The 14,516-nt window shown below is 41.5% G+C and overlaps 1 protein-coding gene across 1 annotated transcript in view; it reads left to right on the top strand.

The window, feature by feature from the left end:
- rfx3 (regulatory factor X, 3 (influences HLA class II expression)) overlaps window positions 1-14,516 on the top strand; it is a 21,131-nt gene extending 6,615 nt beyond the window's left edge. Inside the window, exons 3-17 of the mRNA XM_010787201.1 lie at window positions 1,424-1,512; window positions 2,536-2,794; window positions 4,119-4,193; window positions 4,459-4,640; window positions 4,786-4,905; window positions 5,055-5,179; window positions 5,271-5,386; window positions 6,157-6,272; window positions 6,424-6,578; window positions 6,667-6,764; window positions 6,986-7,135; window positions 7,255-7,463; window positions 7,545-7,698; window positions 8,135-8,177; window positions 8,265-14,516. Coding sequence (XP_010785503.1) covers window positions 1,424-1,512; window positions 2,536-2,794; window positions 4,119-4,193; window positions 4,459-4,640; window positions 4,786-4,905; window positions 5,055-5,179; window positions 5,271-5,386; window positions 6,157-6,272; window positions 6,424-6,578; window positions 6,667-6,764; window positions 6,986-7,135; window positions 7,255-7,463; window positions 7,545-7,698; window positions 8,135-8,177; window positions 8,265-8,566 — 2,193 coding nt within the window. The 3' untranslated portion in view covers window positions 8,567-14,516. The remainder of the gene's footprint in view (window positions 1-1,423; window positions 1,513-2,535; window positions 2,795-4,118; window positions 4,194-4,458; window positions 4,641-4,785; window positions 4,906-5,054; window positions 5,180-5,270; window positions 5,387-6,156; window positions 6,273-6,423; window positions 6,579-6,666; window positions 6,765-6,985; window positions 7,136-7,254; window positions 7,464-7,544; window positions 7,699-8,134; window positions 8,178-8,264) is intronic.

Here is a 14,516-nt window from a genome sequence, read left to right as displayed (position 1 = left end):
CACACAAACACACCTCCAGGCTTAGCCCCTGCTTTCAATTACCAGACGGGCCGAGGGGAAATCAAAACGTTGACACACCAGGTTGCAAAAGGAGAGCGGGGAAGCCAGGCTTTGCCGGAGGCGTTACACGTGCACACTCACATGCACACAGCAGCTCACACACTCAGCCTCGGCTTTCAAGCAGGCGACAGGCCAAGGTGCACAGAGAATGTAAAAACATGACATTGAGGGGAGGAAAAAGTTGTGTAGCTCAGTACTCCGTTTTTTCTCTTCTCCTCCTGCTGCCAGAAGGGAGGTGAGCAGACGAGGGAGGGGAGGGTGAACTACTTTGACCTGAATTCTTACTTTTTATTTTATTTAACAATTCATCGCTGCTCTTCAGGGTGTTCCCAGAGTTTTGCTTTGGGTTGCTTTAAATATTTATCACAGGGAAGGGTTTTATTGAAGTGGAGCCTAATAACTCTAAATCCACAGAAGTGTCTTTGTTCAGAACAACAGTGTCAGATTAGCTCAATATGACAACCACTTTGATATTAAAGGGTATCTTAGACAAACTATTTAAATTATAAACAGTTATTTACCGTAATTTTCGGACTATAAGCCGCGCCTTTTTTCCCATTTTTCGACGCTACGGCTTATATAACGGTGCGGCTAATCTATGGATTTGTACAGCTAACGGCCACTAGGGGACCTCTTAAATCTATGGATTTTACAGGTTACAGTCCACCACCTTTAACTCTATGGGCTCTATGGCCGGTCCGCGCCCCCCACCTTTAAGAGGCGGGCTCCAGCAGGAAAAGCTGGAGGCCGGAAAAGAGTGAGACAGGTAGCGCGCAAAAGTAAAAGTGGAACCGAGAGTGGTACGAGGACAGAACGAGAGCAAGACAGACAGACATTACGAGAGCGAGACAGTTTGTCCCCGTACCACTGGTTGAAAACCACTGCTGTAGATCACTGCCGGTACGTGCGCTGGGAGCGCACCGTTTAAGTTTGAAAGTTGAAAAGTGTGTGTGTCTGAAACGCTATGTGATACAGTAGTTTACACAGCACATGTTCTGTAGCTACTATTGCACTAAATGCTAACACTTGAATACGTTATGCAAATATGCAACTTGTTTGTTGAAATGTTAATAAATGGGGGCTTCCTCAAACAGCCATCTCTTTCCCGACAATCCCCTCTGTGCACGAACCCTTACATATGGTAATTAAACATTAAAACACCTACGGCTTATAGTCCAGTGCGGCTTATATATGTACACATCATTCAATTTAGCTGCTGCGGCTTATATTCAGGTGCGCCTTATAGTCCGAAAATTACGGTAGTTACTTTACACCACTGAATATGTGTGTGCATGTCTATGGTTTCCTGTGCATGATGTGCCTTTACTAATGAATTTGCCACTTTTGCAATTTGTCTTGCCAGGCCCAGAGTGTTCAACAGGTTCAGCATGTTTACCCAGCACAGGTGCAGTATGTGGAGGAAAACAGTGGCGTCTACACCAATGGCAACATGTGAGTCAGTCTCAGCTCAGACCTTACACCACTCCACAAATATTAGCGCTACGTCTCTGCAGCCTGCTCTCAAGTCTCTTCAAACCAATCATTCATGTCACAAGCACATGATGTCGGTTGGAGTGCATTTGTGTTCTGTGTTCGTTTTTCTTTTATGAGGGGTCTGCAGTCGTGTGTTTGATTGTGCTCAGCCACCTGAACATGACCAGAAGTAGGCCTGTGTTGTAGGTGCTGATGCTACACCAGGGTCCCCAGTGTGTTTGTCCTACTGTGATACAAACAGGCTCACACGGCGGTGCATGTACAGACACGAACACGGATACTCTAGGTGACCTCAGCTGCTGGTAGAAACAGTCATGTAAGGGGCACCGCCAGGCTTAATGCTTAAAAAACAAAATAATACATACTCTAAAGAGCCAGACAAATGAGCCTCCTGAGCACCAGGCAAGTAAGGGTCATACTCATAATAATAATAATTTAAGCAATACAACATATTTCATGATATTTTGAAAAACAAATCCATTAAAATTATAATATATTCTGGATTGTCCCAGTTGTGGCAAGCGTTTTGAGTGTACCTCCCTATAGACCTGATAGGTGTTTTGCAAAACTAAGAAACACTGATTTTGATGCAAGAAAAAAATTACTTAATTTGAGTGCCATAATAAATAGTTTTACTTATTTGGACCTACTTTGTAACCTAGGTCAGGACATTTGACTTTCTCTTCTTGTTCTGTAATACAAAATAAGATTAGACATTCAAAACTTAACTTTTGTATTGGGAGCTCAATTAATGGTCCTATTTTGCTGCAATGTCTTCAACAGCTAAATCAGCTGTCCTTATGAGTCACTGACAGTTTTTTTTAGAAACACTCGTTTAAAAAAAACAATGTTGATGCAAGAAAAAATTTTTGATAGCCATGATAAAAATGTTACCTATTTTCCTAATTAATAATTATTCATATCCCTCAGTATTATTTTTGGCACATTGACTGACCGCTAACCTCTCTTCTTTCTGAACAGAAGAACCTACTCATACTCAGAGCCGCAGCTGTACAGCCAGAACAGTGGAGGAAGCTACTTCGACACACAGGGAAGTTCATCACAAGTGTCCACTGTGGTGACATCTCATGGCATGACCAACAATGGAGGAGGGGGCAATGGAGGGATGAGCATGAACCTGGCGGGGGGTCAGGTAATCAGCACCAGTCCTGGCTCTTACATCATGGACAACGCTGGACCCCACCCTGCCACCCAGACAGCAAGAGCTTCACCCGCCACTGTAAGTGCTAATCACTCAATAAATGGGCCGCTAGCCTATCTCTACCTGTCTGCTTTGATGATAGACAATCAGGGTTAGTGTATGTAGTGGGTCTAAACTCTAAACTTTCCCTGTTTAGACCCACACAGTTTTTAGCTTGCCCAGACTCTCACTATCAAAAATAGATGCTCTGTTTCTGTCATACTTTATTGATCTTTGCACTAGTTTTATCCAAACATCCAGGACACTAATCTCCACCAGTGTTCCTTATTTGAACTCAATATGTGTGTCATGCTTTAGTGTTTACAAATATATTGTCGCATTAAAAAGGGAAAACATTTATGTGCACCCCCTCTGATGACGTGTTTTATCTCTTGCGATGCTCCTTTGCTGATATATGCACTGTGCAGCGTAGGCTGTGTCAGCTACTGCCAACAACATTCACATTTGAACCCTTAGTATTTAATATTCAAGATATGCAGGGTTTTGTTTCTATTACTAATTTCTATCTTTTAATAATGGAAAAGTAAGTAGGGATTCAAACCTGAGGCAGGTGTATTGATGAGGGGAAGACCCGCCCCCTCCTCACAAGAGCCCTGCATTGGACAAGGGGAGCATGCAGCACAAGAGCTGCTCCGCTAGCTTTTCTTTTGTATAGTCCACCATAATGATGCTTTCTGGCATTAGTGTATCGGTGATACTCAGTTTTGAAACTCCAATAAGGGCTAGAAAGAAAATAAATGTGTTTTTTAATGTGTGCAAGTGGTGCTTGGTTACTTTCTACCCTCATCGTTGTCCTGCCTTAGTGATGTTCTTGACAAGATAAATGGGCTGCTGAGGTATGATGTGGAATTCAACCCCATTTGTCTGCCAAATATTTTCACGTTTGTATGAAATCAAAACGCAATTTTTGCAATCTGAGATTCATCAAAAGCAGTAAAAACTGAGTACTGTAACACAATGCTGGGCTGTTTGTTAAAATGTGAATACCAAATTAGACTTCTCAACTTGGCACACTGCCTTTAGCCATTTGTAATGAAGTCTAGATTTTCTCCACACATGATTGTTGTTGAAGTGGATCTCTGCTAGTGGAATCTGAAGGACTTGTGTCTGTCAGTTATCAATAATAAATGTACTGATTTGAACCTCTGTCTCCGTTTCTCAACTAAGCAAAGATTGTCCTTAAATGACAGGAAGTCCTGCTCTGCTTGGGTTTAGTGGTGCTTGCTTCGTGATCTCTTTATTTTTGCTAGTGGATACAAATGTGTCTATTCCTTTTTTTCTTGCTTTTGTTTTCATTTCCCCCCTCTTACATTTTGTTGTCCTGTGCTCCATGGTTTATCAGATTGAAATGGCGATTGAGACACTCCAAAAATCTGAGGGTTTATCCAGTCAGAGAAGCTCGCTGCTCAACAGCCATGTAAGTTGCTTTTTACGAATGCCTGCCCTCGCAATTCTTTTTTCTTTTACTTTCCTTCTCTCTTAACTCTGTATACATTTCAGTTTGATGTGGTTCTTGCTGTTTTTGCTGAGATTTTAATTGTGACTTTTGTTTTAAACGCTGCTGTAGAAAAGCTTTTGCAGAAGTGTGATGAACCAACATTAGTCCGAGGTCTTTCCACAAAGTTAGCATGGACCAGATTGTGAATCTCTTTAGACAAAAACACACGTCTTTCCCCTTGTAGCTCCAGTGGCTGTTGGACAATTACGAGACAGCAGAGGGCGTAAGTCTACCACGCTCCACCCTCTACAATCACTATCTGCGCCACTGCCAGGAGCAGAAACTGGACCCTGTCAATGCAGCCTCTTTTGGCAAACTCATTCGCTCCATCTTCATGGGACTCCGTACAAGGCGCCTTGGGACAAGGTTAGCTTTCAAATGTTTCAATTTCTTAAGAAAAGTGTGAGATTTTCACCAGCTTTCACCCTCTTACTATTGTCATTCATCTAACCCTTAATAGTCTCCTCCATCCATGCGTCATTGTGTGTTAATATTAGTTATTTTCTTGCAGAGGGAACTCTAAATATCATTACTATGGTATACGTGTGAAACCGGACTCGCCACTCAATAGACTTCAAGAAGACATGCAGTATATGGCCCTCAGACAGCAGCCAGTCCAGCAGAAACAGAGGTACACAGGCAACTAGATAGATAGATAGATAGATAGATAGATAGATAGATACTTTATTGATCCCAATTTTGGAAATTCTTTAACTACGCACGCATACAGACCTTCAGTACTTACTTATGGATACTGATTTGTGAGCCATGTGGTTTCAGGTTCAAGCCGGTGCAGAAGTTTGATGGCTGCTCCGGGGAGAATTACACAGCTGGAGGCCAGCCCCAGCCTGGTGCAGAGGAGCAAACAGTCATCGCACAGAGTCAACACCACCAGCAGTTCTTAGGTCTGCAGCTTTCTATGTATCTGAAAAAAACACAAGATGCACTGAGAAATACTGAGCGTTATGTGAATTCATTTTGTCCTTCCTCCCACAGATGCATCGCGGGCGCTCCCTGACTTTGTAGAGCTGGACGTTGGACAGAGCAATACCGAGAACATCAGCCCAGAGGATGTGAAAGCTCTCCAGTCCCTTTACAGAGAGCACTGTGAGGTGAGAGAAAGGGCAGATCTTTTAATAATCACTGATATGTCACTACAGCTCACTTTGGCGTATGAGTGTAATTCACAGGGGGTCTGTCCCTCTTCACAGCTCAAAGAAAGCTAAGTAATCCCTTTTCAATATTGCAGCATTGGTTGATGCAGCATCATCAATATGACTATGGTGGTGACTATACATTCATCTATTGATCTGTCTGGACTACCTGCATTTCACCACCCTCTAAATCTATAGCACTTCCACTTTTTCCCTGTATGTACATGCTGTCATTTGCTAATATGGATTATAACTGCACTTTTACTAATTTAATTCTATTATCCTAAACCTATCTTTAATCAGGAATAAAACTGGTAAGATTTAACTTCTGAACAGCATTTTTACAAATCCCAAAAGACAAAATATTTTGGCTCTGGCTGGATTCTGAGCCTGTAAACTTAAACAAAGGTCATATGGTTTTTATGTGACAAAAATCCATAAATGCCAGCTGCTGGCATTTTGGAACAGGATTTCCTCTTCGTCTTATGAGGTTTTCAATCACACCGGTCCTAATGTCAGGAAAACTAGGGATCAAGACATCCACAGGGGTCAGTTGACTTAAATTACCAAAAAGCTACACATTTCCTCACAAATTGAGGTGACTAGCCATTCAGATAGCTTGAGGATAATGTGGAGAGGTTTTGATTTGTTCATCACTAAAAATGCATTTGACAAGTAATCTGCATGAAAAAAAAAAAAACATTCACTTTTTTCTGCTTTTGTTTCAGGCTATCCTGGATGTGGTCGTCAACCTGCAGTTCAGTCTAATTGAGAAGCTGTGGCAGACATTTTGGCGTTATTCTCCCCCTGACTCTGTAGAGGGGGAGACTATAACAGAAAACAGGTGAGGCTTGTTGACTCATATAATGTTGATTTTTTTTTTTCCTTGACGCCCCTTAGTTTTTTGCTAAAGGGAAATATTAACAAATCGAATCAACTTTAGGATAATCTGAATGTTTAAGGTTTTTTCTAAATCTGGTTTGTTCATTCTTCAGCAGCTTAAGTGAGATTGAAGCTCGGCTGCCCCACTCTCAGCTATTGGAACTGTGCAGAAACGAGGCTGTACTCAAATGGATGAGCACCTGTGACCATCTGATGTACCAGGCCCTTGTGGAGATCCTCATTCCTGATGTCCTGAGACCTATTCCCAGTGAGCCACTGTCATACACACCTCTCATTTTGTTTAGTTTTTTAGGTAATCACAATTGTAAGTAACAACTGTTTCTGTTTTTCTTCAGGTGCCTTGACTCAAGCCATTCGCAACTTTGCCAAAAGCTTGGAAGGTTGGCTCAATAATGCCATGAATGCCATTCCACAGAGAATGATCCAGACCAAGGTACACTTTTTACAAAGATTACCTCTTGTGGAAGTGCTACCCATACTATCAGAGGAGTTCATATCTGAGCTTATGTGCTGAATAAAGGACGTTTTTGCAAATACAAATGAGAGCTCCTGCTCATTCAGGATTTTGTGCTGAACAAGTATTTGCCTGTGGACTGATTAAGTATTAGTTTACTTGCAGGAGTTAACATCTGGGCTTATGTGTGCTCTTCACAGATTGCCGCTGTTAGTGCCTTTGCGCAAACACTGCGCAGATACACTTCTCTGAACCACCTGGCTCAGGCGGCACGTGCTGTTTTGCAAAACACATCCCAGATCAACCAGATGCTGAGTGATCTCAACCGTGTTGACTTTGCCAACGTACAGGTCAGAACAGATCTTTGTGTTTGAATATTCAACGCCAGTGCTTGTACCATACTATTCCGTCATATTAATCAAAAATAATATGTGTTTACCTCGGGTCCTTTCTCTGTGTTGCTGTACAGGAGCAGGCATCGTGGGTGTGCCAGTGTGAGGAGGGGGTTGTTCAGCACTTGGAGCAGGACTTCAAGGCCACCTTGCAGCAGCAGAGCTCTCTGGAGCAGTGGGCGGCCTGGCTGGAGAATGTGGTCACTCAGGTGCTCAAGCCTTACGAGCACCGGAGCAGCTTCCCCAGGGCGGCTCGCCAGTTCCTGCTCAAGTGGTCCTTCTACAGGTCTGCAGAAAAGAAAAAAACATGCTGAATCTCGGTTTTGAATACACAAAATGCTCACAATGTTTTGTTGTGTCTCTGCAGTTCTATGGTGATCAGGGACCTGACCCTGCGCAGTGCTGCCAGCTTCGGTTCCTTCCACCTGATTCGCCTGCTGTACGACGAGTACATGTTTTACCTGGTGGAGCATCGCGTGGCACAAGCTACTGGAGAGACATTCATGGGTGTCATGGGAGAGGTACAACTGTGGCATCCTAACTTTGCAGAATTGTAGTGCCAAATTGATGCACTACAGTATATGATAGAAACATAGATGTGAAATATCACAAATAATCAACCCAGAGGAGATGTTTGCCTAAATGCAAAGAGATAAGATAAGATAGGACTTTATTTATCCCGAAGGAAATTGTTGTGCCAGAGTTACAAAGATAGAATAAACACAGCAGCATAATAATAAAACTGTACACTAAAATAACTACAAGTAACATAGACGGTCAAATAATTAATGTAAAAAACGTTACAGTGACCAGGAGCATTGAGTAGTGCAAAAAAACGTAGTGGCAGATACTACATTGCATGTTATGCAATGTAGTATCTCTTCTAGACTAGAAATACACTACATGTGAATCCCTGATGGCGCCCAATAATAAAAATGACTGTCTGTTTTTTTTCAGTTTGACAGCCTCAACTCCTTGTCCCTGGCTAACATTGATAAAGGTATGTGACTAAATGTATCAAGCACATCGTGTGAGAAACGGTTGTCTAGGAAACGTTCCTTTAACCTCTTGCCTCTACACTCAATAGGGGATGTTTTCTCCTGTCCAGATGAGATGAGTGGGATGGACAGCGACTTAGACGACGACCCGGAGGAGAGCGGGGAACCTCTGGCCAAGCGAGAGAAGTCTGAGCACGAGGTGATCCAGGTGATCCAGGTGGGGGCGCTGGAGGACGGGTCCCACCCTGTGGTGGGGGTGGTCCAGCCGGGCGTCCTCCACTCGCTGCCCCAGCCCCCGCAGGACCACAGCGAGCACATCCTCACCCCCTCTGCCGCTACGCCCACCATCCGCCACTGCAGCGCCACGGGCAACACCTACGCCTCTGTCTGAGGGTCTAAGGGCACGGCCATCTTTGTCTGGCCTTGTTTTTGCTATCTCACTCTCCACATATCTCCCCCCTCTGTAAGTCTAGATGTTTCCGTCTCTCTCATGCATTGTCTCTGTCTGCCCTTGTGTGGACACGCTCTCCTCGCCCTATCAGTGGGGGGGGGGTGCTGAAATGAGGAAGATGTGCTGTCCTGTGGATGTGGTGTCATCCCATAAGTCTGTGCTCTATCGCAATGCGGCAGCTGGCGGAGGACTAATTCGACCCGTTAAATGTCTCCTGTCTAGATATGACTTAATGCCTCTTAAGGTTTTGTCTTGAAGGGAAATCCAACTCTTTCTTACTACTGATGTCTCAGAGCTCAAATCCATGTCACTAGTCCCAGTGGAGCAGAGTCCTCCATTGACTCAAGACCTTCACCTGCTGTAAATAGTTCTGCTGTACTTTCAATTGGTATTACCTAAAACTCATGGTGCTATCATTGTGTTTTCTTTTCTTTTAATTTCCATGAACCCCTCCTTATTCAGATTTATGTCCACATGCATTCCAACTGCTGCAAAACCGTTTGGCTGAACAAAATATTTTTAGTATTGTATGTAGCTAAAAACCAATGGAGGACTTTTCTTTTGTATGTATGGCGTTTGGGTAAAAAAGGATCATGAGACAGTTTTGTCTGTTGGAAAATGACATGGTAGCCACCCACCCACCCACTGATAGATTTGAGTTACGGAAACCCTGAACGGAATACCTGTGCTGCTTCTTGTGTGTGTATATAGAAATGAGATTGAGGAGACCAGCTGTACAAAACCCACTTTCTCAACGCTAGCTTTTCTATGCACCCCGTGCAGAACGCTTGCCTTTCTTCATTTTAGATGCTCTGCAGTGTGGTTTACATAACCAGCAGTAATCTTAAAAAACAACCCGACTGGACATGTTCCCCTGTTATTTTACAGTTTGTCTTAAGGAAGTTTCTTAAATTCACAAAGGACCAAAAAAAAGAAACCAACATGAGGGAGCTGAGAGTGAGCCACTTGGGGCCACCTGAGAGCTGTTTCCTGTCCCACAGTGCCATGTTGCAGAGCAGAAGGAATGTCAGGGATTAAATGTACCTCGGCTTTATCATAGTGCCTTATCCTTAAATGCAGCTGTCCTTGTAGTCCTGACTGTGTGCTGCAGAGAGCCCACAGCCCCCCTCTGCATTGTCCCGGCCACACATTTTTGGCTTTCTGGTGACTCGTGGCTGGATTTGGGCCGGCTCGTCAGTGCTGAGACTGAGGGGTGCAGACTCACCTGTCGTTTCCTCTGGATCAGCTCCACGAAGCTTCTAATTTATCGCGGTTGTTTAGCCTTGCTCCTGCCCTCACTCTGCCCTCTTGACGCCTATTCTTGCATTAGCCTTTCGTTATCGGGTGTGTTTGTTTGTGTGGGATGCGTAGGTCTGCACTGTGTTTTTTAATGTACATGTGTATATACGCCTGTGTGTCTGCGTTCGTGTGTGTGTGTGTGTGTGTGTGTGTGTGTGTTGGAACACATCCATCAGTCACCCTACCTCAAACCAGTGGTGCCAGCCCTTTGACGCGTGCAGCACAGTCACCAAACCTTATTGCACACACACCACTGTACTGCACAACTCTCAACGCGACAGAGAAAACACTGCATTTGCTTTTCTCTCACCTCTGATACATTCCATTTCCGTTTTTAGCCCGTCAAAAATAAATGCTTTCATCCCTTTGTTCCCTGTTTAAAGATCATCTTTGTACAGTGGACCAAAAGTAGATATTTTGTGATATTCAAAGAGATATATAGATATATATATGTATAGTATATATAATGATGATACACTACATATATTTGTTGCTTTATACGTGATTGTTTCTTTTCGTAGCGCCTCTGTAATTAGCTCATAGACTGTGAAACGGCATGGGGACTCACTTGTGATTCATTAGACTACATCTATACTTGAACTGTTCTAGCATTCTACTGTATGTCGTGGAGATTATTGAGATTAATCCTCTGAATAGGGACATTTTGTTACTAAAAAGGATTTGTGTTTGGTCTGCCGGTTTCTCTGCAGAAATGTTTTATTTATTAATATTTATTGTGTTTTGGTTTAGATGCTTACCCGTTAAAACATATTTTAAAGGGGACTACTGATAATGAATTATACCACTGCAAACAGCAGACCTACTGTACAGGAGGACCAGATTTGTTTTTGTGTTCTTTTGTTTGTTTTTAAGGTTAAAAAAGAAAAAGGGTTGGCACTGTATGTTCTGTAATCACTTTCTGAAGGCTCCATCACTTGTCAAATGTTTTCTTTAGATATTAGATGATCTTTGCCATTTTTGTTATACTGTTCCTGTGTAAAGAAGCTAAGCAGTAAGTGTGGGTGGTGGGGGGGGGAGGAACACTGCACGTCAGAGAGGATTTTGGGTCAGCAGACTTTTGAAGGTATTTTGTTTGATAATGACACTTAGGGGACCTGAAGAGTAAATTCCTTCCTCATTGATTAAACCTACGGTACACATCTTATAGACTTACACCGAGTTTAGTGATTTTGAAATGTCTGGCTTACCAGATCTAAGAATTGAGCGCAAACAAATCATACTTTCCTCGGAGCAGTTTGAAAAGTCTGCAAGAAAAGGTCAATGAACTTTCGGTAGCTGAAAGTTGAACGCCCGAAGCATCAGTTCACGGCCATAAGGAACTCCTCCTGACTTTTGGTAATAAACTGCCAAGTTGCAGAGAAAAGTAATGAAAATGTCCAATATAAGAACGAATGCATACGAAAACATAAGACTTAGAATAGCTCTTATACTTTCTCCAGAGCTGCTCATAAATCATAAATAACTGCAACTCCATACCCAAGAGCTCATTTGACCGACTCCAACATGCACTGAATATTTTGAGAATGACGTTCTAAAGAAAATGAGGTTCAGTCTGCGACTTTAAATCTGAAATGATGTTGTAAATCTGGATAATGTGTTGCCGTTAGCAAGCGGAAGGTTTAGCAGGATACTTTTTCTTGCTTCAGGTTTTGACCTTTGTACCACTAAAGGATTTTTTTTCAAATAGGAATTTCAGCTCCCTTGTCATATACATAGAACTTGTATTATTTTGTGCCTGAAGTGAAAACGGCTTATAAAAAAGTTTTCTTTAAATCTTAATTGTGTGCTTTAGGATCATAAGTGCTTTCTGGTCTTGCACGACTACCATGTGCTGCTAGAAACGGTGGTGTTTCGTTTTTTTTGTCATTTTTGTTTTTCCCACTCTAGAGTCTATGTGCCAGACAGTGATATTGTTGCTTTCTGCATCTCATGGTTAACACTGGACTGACGCTAATGCTGCCAACACAATTGTACTTTATTTCTCAGTGTCTTTGAAATCGAGAAGATTGTTTTTGTAACAGCTGTTTGCAAAGGAGCCTGTTTTGAACCAGAGAAAAAAAGAAAAAAAAAGCAGTTCCTTATTTGTCACGGGAGCGGGAGGATGCCTCTTCACCTGGACATAACGGCAGCTTCACTGACCCAGAGCAGACTCCAGTGCCTTTCTTTTCGCCCCGGCCACAGCAGATGGCCTGGGCGACTATTGGGTCTCTGGTGGGCTACAGATGGAGGCTATCAGCGCAGACATTTCATTACACAGGTGCTGCCACTGAGAAGACCCCAGGGAAGCATAAAGACCTGTCCTCAGACTATTTATTTACTGGATGTGACGCCACACATACACACACACTAAGTAGTTTACACATGGTAGATTACCTGCAAACAGCTTTTTATTGTACAGAACTGAACAAGGAGAGCGACTGTAAGTAAAATGCTCTCCTATGACTCGTTTTTTCTCATGATGGTGATTTCTTTTGTCAAATGATATTTTCTGAATGCTGTGACCTGTTTGAGATTTGTATTTGGATGTTTTCAAGTGCCATTTGACAGTCTAGTGAGTCGTGGCCATCTGTAGCACGCTCTAATGCAAGCACAAGCATTTGGCAGTGGCATTTGGGGAAAGTTTTCTTTTTTCATTCACCCTAGACAAACATATGTATATATCAAAAACTGAAAAAGGTATATTTATTTGTGTCTTAATTATTTGATTTGTTCTCTTGGTGAACATTTGATCAGATATGTTGGCTAAAGTGCTTTTGTGATTTCTTTTTCCTCTTTTGTTTTGGATAATGTATAGTATCTGATATAATATATACACACAAATTTAAATGTGACCTTTTTGTGTGCCATTACGTTTTTCTTCTGAAATTGGCAAGCGAACCAATGCGTGTAGGGTGATTTGTATTGTGTATTTTACATAAAAAAACGAGGACAATTGGGGGACTTTTATATTTATAAAGACATTATCATTTAGTGTGTCGTATTGATGAATATAGAAACTATAAAAGACACATGTAGTTTGGTTTTCTGAATATTTCAGATCTCAGCTCAGGCTAGCTTCTTAGTGTTGTTTTCTTAAAGATTTGTGATTCGTCTTTGCAGTAATAAACGTTTTCTTGTTCAAAGTCAAGTGTCCTCTCACAATTTTAAACCCACACTTATCTAATTCTAAATTAAGAACATTTCTCGACGCCAAAACAATAGTGTTAGCCCATTGAATTTTATTCAACCATTCGCATACATATGAACACTAATATCATTCCAACTCGGTATATATTCAGAAAATGTTTGACACAAAGCGTAAAGACAAAGATGAGCAAGATGAGGCATATCCGGAAAAATGTACAGCATTATTATTATTATATGGTTTTATCACTGTAAAGGTAGCAAAAGAGTATAAAACACTAACAGCTGTAGGTAAACAAAGCTCCAAATACCAAAATATTGTTGATTAATTATGCTGAGCCAAAACTGAACTTTTTCAGTTAAAAGTAAGGGTATACGTGAGCGGCACAGCCTTAAAATTGCATCTTGATAACCTTTTCACTTTTCATAGGGTATATTTGGCGTTAATATGGCTTGCACTTCCTCTCACAGTTCTTCCTTTGCCTACTTTAATCAGCAGATGTCTGGAATATGTTACAGTAAGTGTCATCCAAGTAATACGCAATTAAAATGGGGGTAGTGAGTACTTCAGTACCAGAGATGCCCGTACGTTTGAAAGGTGATTGTTCACGGTAGTTTTATCCCAAACAGACAAGATATAACATTTTATAAACCAATCTTAAACCACAACTCAAAATATGTTCAGTCATTTTTGCGAGAATGGAGCTAAATACACATTTGTGATTTAAGTATTTGATATGGAATAGAGGTTTTGGCCAGACAATTTAAAACACATTTTTCATGGATGTTACCAAGGACAATATCAAGAAAACTATTATAAGTAATAATATGGATACAAAAGTAACCATGCATGAGGCCATGAAACAAGGCAGTGATAATGGACACTAAGTGGGCATCTAATTAAAAAAAATGACAGTTACAGTATGAGTAATATTTTTATGCGTTATTATAACCTTTTCTTGATTGATTCCAATGTAATTTTGGTATTTGAAAAACAGTAGAAAAAAATATCCATTCTCAGTGTCACAACAACCTTGACTGGTGATCTAACAATAACCGATGAATAAAGGTTTTATAGTGTTCAAAGCGAAGCTGTGGTTAGCCAACGGCAGCTTTTCAAATGCCATTTATCTCAACTATTAATAAAGGATAATATAAAAAAAAAACATCCAACAAGGACTGCCATGGTTGAGAAATATTTAAGAGCACATCTTACAAGAACATAAGTAATGAACAATATGATTTATCATAAATGTCCTGATTTGTGAGGTGAGAAACTCCACTTACATTTAGCCCTGTAAGCAGCGCAGAGACTGGATCAGCAGTTTGCTCCAGCTGAAATGACATTTAGGATGTTCAGACAGGTAATAACACGTTTTTATCCAATCCATCGAATTGTGCTCTGCTTCCCCCGCTTACTTATGAAAAGGCCATTTAAAAAAAAAAG

This window comes from Notothenia coriiceps, unplaced genomic scaffold, assembly GCF_000735185.1.
Source record: "Notothenia coriiceps isolate Sejong01 unplaced genomic scaffold, NC01 NC01_scaffold00030211, whole genome shotgun sequence".
NCBI lineage: Eukaryota > Metazoa > Chordata > Actinopteri > Perciformes > Nototheniidae > Notothenia > Notothenia coriiceps.
Note: the sequence above shows the minus strand (reverse complement) of the source record. Positions and strands in the feature narration are given on the sequence as shown.